We start from the raw sequence: 7,409 nt of genomic DNA, 5'->3' as shown, positions 1-7,409 counted from the left end.
TTAATTTAGAACTCTTCCAACTAATTAATGGAGTTGATCAAAATTTACACAGATAATATGAACAATATGCCTAAAGAAAACTGCCCCTTCTACAAAAATTGAAACCCAACTTGTTACATATGTAAAACAATTGTACACCTACAACATCTGTAACAATAAGCCACGAATTCACAACAAAAAGGCCAAGAGATCACAATCTCAAACTACATTACCTCTTGCCCATCTGCACAAAATGCTCACGTTCACTGTTTCGGAGAAGAATGCCGCAGTCTCTTGATCACGATTGTATGATAGAATCTCCTCGTCCGAAAGAACAAAGCAAGAGCTACAAGAAACCCAAAGAAAGCAACAGAAGCCATGATAAAAAACGACAGCATGAAGCAGTGAGTGCCGCTGCAGGAGTCATCATCTTCTCCGGAAGCTTCTCTATCATATATGAACCCGATTACTCTCACGGAGAAGATATAAGAACCAACAGGACTGGCTATTGCGATCGTGTTGAAAATAGTCCCCATGTGTCTAATTCCAAAGATTTCAGAAGTGATTGTGGGCATAAGTGACCACTGTGAGCCATAGCAAATCCCAACTAGGATCGAACCCACATATAAATTCCCGGGAAAGCCAGATGAAATCACAATGTGGCCGGCTGCCATGGTTGCTAGTGTGACAGCCATCAGCAATGGCCTTGCCCATCCTTTCTTATGTAGCAAGTAATCTGAGACATACCCAGCTCCAAACCGGCCTAGAAAATTCCATATGCTCCACAGGGAAACAAAAGAATTGATCTCAATTGTTGTGTAGCCAAGAGATTCCCCTATTTGACCCATGTTGTTTATGGTGGCCAATCCAGACCCCATCCCACATATCATAGCAATAAACAACAACCAGAAATCAACACAAATCATAGCTTTCAATAAATTCATATCTTCATGGTCTGTAGGGGTTTCTGATGCTGATACATTGGAGGATGCTAAAACTGGCTCGGGGTTTTCGAGTAAAGGATCATTGGGTGTCTCAGGGAGTTTCTTGGGTTGCAAGTTCTGTGCTTTGATGGCTATTCCGAGGGGCGAGACAAGTAAACACAGAAGAAGTGGTGTAACAGTGAGAACACTTGCCCATGATGGGAAAGTGAAGATGGTTCGGAATATGATTAGGACCATGAGATAAGCAGCCGTAAGCAGAGCAAAAGCAGAGAAGATGTTTAAGTACTTTTTGTCAATAGCACTTCTACCAGCTTCGTAGATTTTGACCAGAGGCATGAACAAGATGGTGACAGATGTGGGCAACAATGCCAGCAGGAGAATGAAGGTGCTGGGGTTGCCATTGCAGAATGTGTCATAGACTTGGACTAGAACTGCTGAACTTAGACCAAGAAATCCCTGCTTAAAAAATAATCATCATTGGAAAATAGCATGTTTTTTTTTTTCTTTCGATACTCTAATCTACGAAGAGAGGAATCAAACTCGCCCCTGCCCCAGTTTACTAGCCGAACCCACATATGCAACTATGAAAACATGGTTTTAAGAAAAAGAAATGCTACGGAGACTCGTAAAGTGAGACTCTCCATTAACTCTCTGTCATCTCATAGTTTTCCCTGCCAACGTTATAAACCGGTGCTAAAAAAATATGAGGTGGCTGAGACTTTATGGAGAGGCTCATTTTTTAGAGTACTTCATGGAGAGTCTCATTTTTTAGAGTCCATTAACTCTCTGTCATCTCATAGTTTTCCCTGCCAACGTTATAAACCGGTGCTAAAAAAATATGAGGTGGCTGAGACTTCATGGAGAGGCTCATTTTTTAGAGTACTTCATGGAGAGTCTCATTTTTTAGAGTCTCCTCAACATTTCCCTTTTAAGAAATAAACCCTAATGATCGTATGGTCAATAAAAACATAACCATCCAATTTTTTATGGAAGAAATATAACTAAATCATCAATATCAAACACATGCCATCTTTTTAAAAGATTGGAAAAATGCACAAATATAACTTAATACCACTCCAATAAAAAGTTACACTTTTTCACTAAAGATGCACAAAACAGACAATGACATGTGTTTTAGCGTCCGTATAATGTCACGATATTGTCCATTTAGCGTCTTTAGTGGAAAAAATAAAAAATAAAAAATCCTGTATAGTATCAAAAATTTGTAAAAAAGTTATACATTATGCAATAATGTGATGAATATCTATAACTAACTAACTAACTAACTATGTAAGTCTCAAATCATGCGTGAACAATGTAACGAAGTAAAGAAAAACAAAACGACGTCGTGCGAGGAAAGTAAGTGACCAGTGCAGTGACAAGCGTTACTTACCTTCATGATGCCGACGATGGTCCCACCGTAATCAGAGAAGTTGTGGACCCCAGTCACCACGTTGGCGGTGTTGAAGAAAGTCTGAGCGTGGGCCGCCAGCAACATGAACAAGCACACCACCGCGACCGGCGGCCTCTCCACCAATCCGGTGACAGCAGCCCACAGGAAGAAGTACCCCACGAAGCACTGGATTGCCCCCACCAGAAGCACCACCCAGGGCCCACCAATTCGGCGACGGTTAAGCGCCACAGCGGAGTACAAAATTCCCGATAAGACACCGACGTTGCCGCCTATGTCTTTGAAGACGGAAACCGTGTCGAGCGTTGATTGGTCGTAGCCCTGGCTCGACTTGATCGCCGGGGAGTAGATGCTGAAGGCGTAGGGAGAGCCGCCGGTGTACTGGATCAATATGCTCGCCGCCGTGGCTGTCCACTTGCTGCTGCTCAGCCTTTCCATCTCTGCCAGTTTTTTGGCTGTCACCTTCTTCTTTTGAAGAAATGAAATTTGTGCAATAATCCTCGAATTTTTATGGCGAATTTCCGAATTTGGTGTGCAATAAACCTCGAATTTTTATGACGAATTTCCGAATTTAGTGTGCAATAAACCTCGAATTTTCAAGATTACCATCACACTTCGTCACATCCTATTTTCAGACCAACAAAAAAAAAAAAAAAATTACTTTTATCATATTTTTTATACAACGTTTATACTACCTCTTTAATAAACGTGAGGCCCACTAATTACGGAACACTCTCACAGATCAGGGAGAGTGAAGATGTCTAAAACACTGGCTACACACATGCATGGAGATCTACACCGACTCTCCTCCACCTCTCGCCAACCAAATCGTTAAGAAATCCTCAAAAGACCGTCACATGTATAAACATTTCTCTGACCTTCGGAAGGCTCTACGGCCACCGGGTGGATCCGCCCCTGATTAAAGTGTAAAGCCAACTACAAACACGCTTTCAATGTTTTATAATAGATAGCATGTCGTCGCCGTATGACATCTTCCCAATTATTATGCTCTAAGAATAGACTTCACTCAGTACTACGGTTTGATGGTTTAGTCGAACTTCACATTTTTTTAGTGTAAAAATATCGATATACTTAAAAAAATATATAAAATAAAAATAAAATAAAAGAACAGAAGCCACTTTAATAAATATGTTGGTGTGCTAGGACCAGGATGCATTGTGCTGTTGGACTTATTTTGTTTGTTCGAGCTGTGCTTGAGTAAGTCGTCTATGTTCGGGTGAGCAAGTTCTCGTAACTTGTTCACTTGATTATGATTTATGATCTTAAGAATTTATCTATTTTCTTTTTTGTATTGCTTATTTTCAATTCAATTATATTCTACATTTGGAATGAGAGATTTGATTATGTCACACAATGAACTATTCATAGGAATTAAATTTTGATTTAACTATCTAATTGAGTAAACCTAAGCAGACACGTTACAAGTAAAATGATAAAAAAAAAAAATAACATCAAACTGTAGTGCCGTTCGTGAATTAAAAACTGAGTTTTTTTAAGTTTCCACATTTATAACATAGTGGGGGCCAATACGGCTTTGGGCTCACTTTTTAAACTTTTCACCTTTGGATATCATTCTAAATTTGTTATGGCCCAAAACCTTTTTTTTGTATGGGTAATTGAATGATTATATTAAAAGAGAACCAAAATAAACAACAAACTACAACATAATGGCAACAAAAGCCAAGCTAAAATAAACAAAAAAAAAGCAGGAGGTTGTAAAAATCAACAACAACCCAACATAATAACCAGCACCAAAAGGAGAACTACATAGGAATTCTTCATTCTTGAAAAATAGGTACATTTACAGTAGAAACCGAAATCTACAAAAAACATAACCGTAAGCGTATAGAGTTAACAATGGCTTTAAAGGTAACAAAAGAGTGGAGAGATGTTCATTTATGAACTTACAGTTATTCCTTTCTTTCCAAATAGCATAGACAACAGCTTGTAGGCACAACTTCTTAGTGCAAAGATCTAACGACTTACTTGTCAAATTATTAGCAGCCCAAGCGATAAACTCATACCAATCCAAAGGAGGAGGATCGCAACCAAACTTAAAAAACACATGAGACAAAATATTGGTACTATGATTGTGAGACTCATTATCGGTCAAGCAAAGATAGCAAATAGGCGAAGCATGAGGGGTAAAGACCATCACCCGATCCATATTACATAACTTACCCCTTATCGCTAGCCGAAGAATGAAGCTTCACCTTGGGATGTGCTTACCAAACCAGAAAAGACTAGCCCATAGGACCTTCGGATGAGACAGTGGTATCCAATTTAGTAAGTTTTTTATTTTCAATGTTAATTAAATGTCTCAAACATATGCAGATTTAAACTTAATTAAATTGCCTAGAATATAATATTTTTCCATCTCCGCTCAAATTTGAATATTCATCCACATGACTTAGATGAGTTCTTTATAGAAAATAGCTTGTATGAAAAAACAACTCAAACGTAAAGAGCTTTTGGCTTCATGATACTCGTGTTTATTTAATTAGAAAATGTGTCAAGTTCAATATATATTAACACGAAAATGATGGAGGTTTATGATATGCTTGGTACCATTTGTGCTGGAGCGGATTCACTTTGGGCCAAGGTGGGTTAGTTGATCATTCCAACCTCAGAAATCCTCCATGGAAAAGTTTTGTGCTGCCCTTTGAAATCTTTTGGGCTGTCCTTGAAAACTATCTTTTATCTACTCGATAAATTGTCTTTATAGACATTGGTATGGTAACTGTTAACTTTATGTCTTTGTATGCATTGATATGAGCATCTTTGATAAGCTCACTTGACATATGTTGGCATTTGTCGGCATGCTCACTCAAAGATATTGACATCAGTCGACATGTTTGTTTAGAAGCTATTGGCATTCTGTTGACTGGTGTGCAATCTAACTTGACAAATGACCTTAGGCCTATAGGTAATGCTATGAGACCAAATTTTAAAACCAAATAGTGTAAACCAAATGATATGGTTGTTAGTGATTAGATTATTAATTAACTGTCATTTAACATGCATAGTTTCTATTAGTTACACATCATTTGATTTACAAATTTAGTTTAAAAATTTAGTCTTTCTAACATTATCCTTCTTATAAAACCCCCATAATATTACTCAGATGATTGGATCTGCCACTGCATTTGTGACCATCCTTTCATCCTTTTGTGTTGTTAATAAACAATTAAACGTTTATATTTTGATTAATACGATTACTAATTATTCATTTTAACCATGATTATTGATGTTAATTCATGAATTTGTACTTTGAGTAAATTGTAGCAATTGTCCCTTAACTTTAACTTAATTGAAGCAATGATCCTTCAACTAAAAATCCATTACCATTAGTCCCCCAACCCATCAAAACATGCAGCTATCGTCATTTAACTAAAAATTCATTACCATTGGTCCTTCAACTTTAATCCAACTGGAGAAATGGTCCATCAACCTTAACCCAATTGGAGCAATGGTCCATCGACTTTAACCCAATTGTTGCAATAGTCATTCAACTTTAACCCAATTGTAGCAATGGTCTTTACAACATAACTCATTTTGACAAAATTCTAACGAATTTGACGAAAATAAGCATAGCTACACGTTTTGATGAGTTGAGAAACCCCAATTGTAACAATGATCTTTCCAACATAATTTATTTTGACAAAATTTTGACGAAGTTGACGAAAATGATTATACCTAGTTTAGGGACCAATGGTAATGAATTTTTAATTACATGATTATTGCTCTAATTTGATTAAAATTAAGAGATCATTGTTACAATTTACTTTTGTAGTTTGGCTTTTCATCGTTGAGAAAAGCCGGGGTTGCCGTGGCACCAAAAGCTGGGGCGGGAACGTGCAGACACATGGAAGCCACACGCCGGAGGCATTGACGCACGTGCACATCTGGACAAAAGGATTTGTAACTTCGACGGTTGACCAGCCGCACGTGACGACAATCCCCGCACCGAAACGCAGCGTTTAACTCCACAAGAAGACGGAGCCAGAAGCAGGACGGCATGAAGAAGGCCGTTCGGCCCACCCCAGTCAAACTGATCTAATTACGATTAAACAATTGGAGGGCAGGATTAAGCGGTTGGAGGGTGAGGTTGTCAAGGCCACCCACTTTGGACTCTTGTAACGGGAAATATGTACACAAAAATGGAGACAAATAAAAACTTGTATCTTTTTCAATAAATAAAATCACCCCTGCTTTCATCATGGTAATTTATTTTTTTAGGAGCAGGAAAGAGTTATAAAGTCATTTCAATTTTTTTTTATTATCATCGTGATATTCGTGAACGCCATTACTAGAGTAGGGTAGTTGAGATGGTAGTGTCAAAATATTATTGTCTAATTGTAAACTATAAAAAATTTATGGTGTTCAGAAGTATAAAATATTTTGAGTTTTAACTGTTAAATTTTGATTTTTGTGTTGTTGACTAAAGATCTAAACAGCTAAAAACTTTGCAAAACATCTAATATTTTGTAGCAAAAAATTCTCATACATTATCAAGAGTTTGACTTTTATACATAGTATTAGCAACATTGTCAATTACGCATTGTCATGTGTTTAGCTTTTATACGTAGCAATATGTTATTCAATTAAAATAGAGAAGTGATTTTTTCACATTCACTCTCTCATTTTACGTTATTGTTTTATTAAACATATAACTGATGCTCTTGTATAGTGTTACAAAGCAGTTAAGTACCAAAGGCATCACAAATCAATTAAGCATACGTATCATTAAAGCCAAATTCGAGTATTTGATAACCCAAACTCGAGCAAGATAGGGAAACAATAACATCCCTAACTGTAAAAGAAATTTTTTAATGTGCTGGAAACATGATTGATTACAATAAGAGTTATAATACATCATATGGTTGGGTAGAATGACAAAAAGGCCCACAACTTTTTTTTCCCGCGTGTTTTCCAGTCTCCGGTTGGCGCGCTTGTGGTTGGTATACTATGCAGCATTGGGCCTTCAGTACGACGTCGCAATCACCGGCCGTGGGGAAAAGTACTAAATAAAAAATTCACAAAAAATTTAAAAT

The 7,409-nt window shown here is 37.4% G+C and overlaps 1 protein-coding gene across 1 annotated transcript; it reads right to left on the bottom strand.

Moving 5' to 3' along the window:
- LOC137713546 (protein NUCLEAR FUSION DEFECTIVE 4-like) lies at positions 1-2,984 on the bottom strand. Its single transcript, XM_088684841.1, has 3 exons — positions 2,922-2,984; positions 2,317-2,877; positions 1-1,379 (listed from the first exon to the last, which is right to left on the bottom strand). The coding sequence occupies exons 2-3, from the start codon at positions 2,770-2,772 to the stop codon at positions 243-245; spliced, it is 1,593 nt and encodes a 530-aa protein (XP_088540967.1). The 5' UTR covers positions 2,773-2,877; positions 2,922-2,984; the 3' UTR covers positions 1-242.
- Between the last annotated feature and the right edge of the window lie 4,425 nt (positions 2,985-7,409).

The sequence above is a fragment of the Pyrus communis genome, chromosome 14 (genome assembly GCF_041283825.1).
Source record: "Pyrus communis isolate YQ-2024b chromosome 14, ASM4128382v1, whole genome shotgun sequence".
NCBI lineage: Eukaryota > Viridiplantae > Streptophyta > Magnoliopsida > Rosales > Rosaceae > Pyrus > Pyrus communis.
The sequence above is the reverse complement of the archived record's forward strand: the minus strand, read 5'-3'. Positions and strand labels throughout refer to the sequence as shown.

Excerpts from the sequence above, each read along its gene's own strand:
- LOC137713546 (XM_088684841.1), bottom strand. The coding sequence starts at position 2,772 with ATGGAAAGGCTGAGCAGCAGCAAGTGGACAGCCACGGCGGCGAGCATA. Across the intron at positions 1,380-2,316 it reads CCATCGTCGGCATCATGAAG|GGATTTCTTGGTCTAAGTTC; the intron begins GTAAGTAACGCT and ends TTTTTTAAGCAG.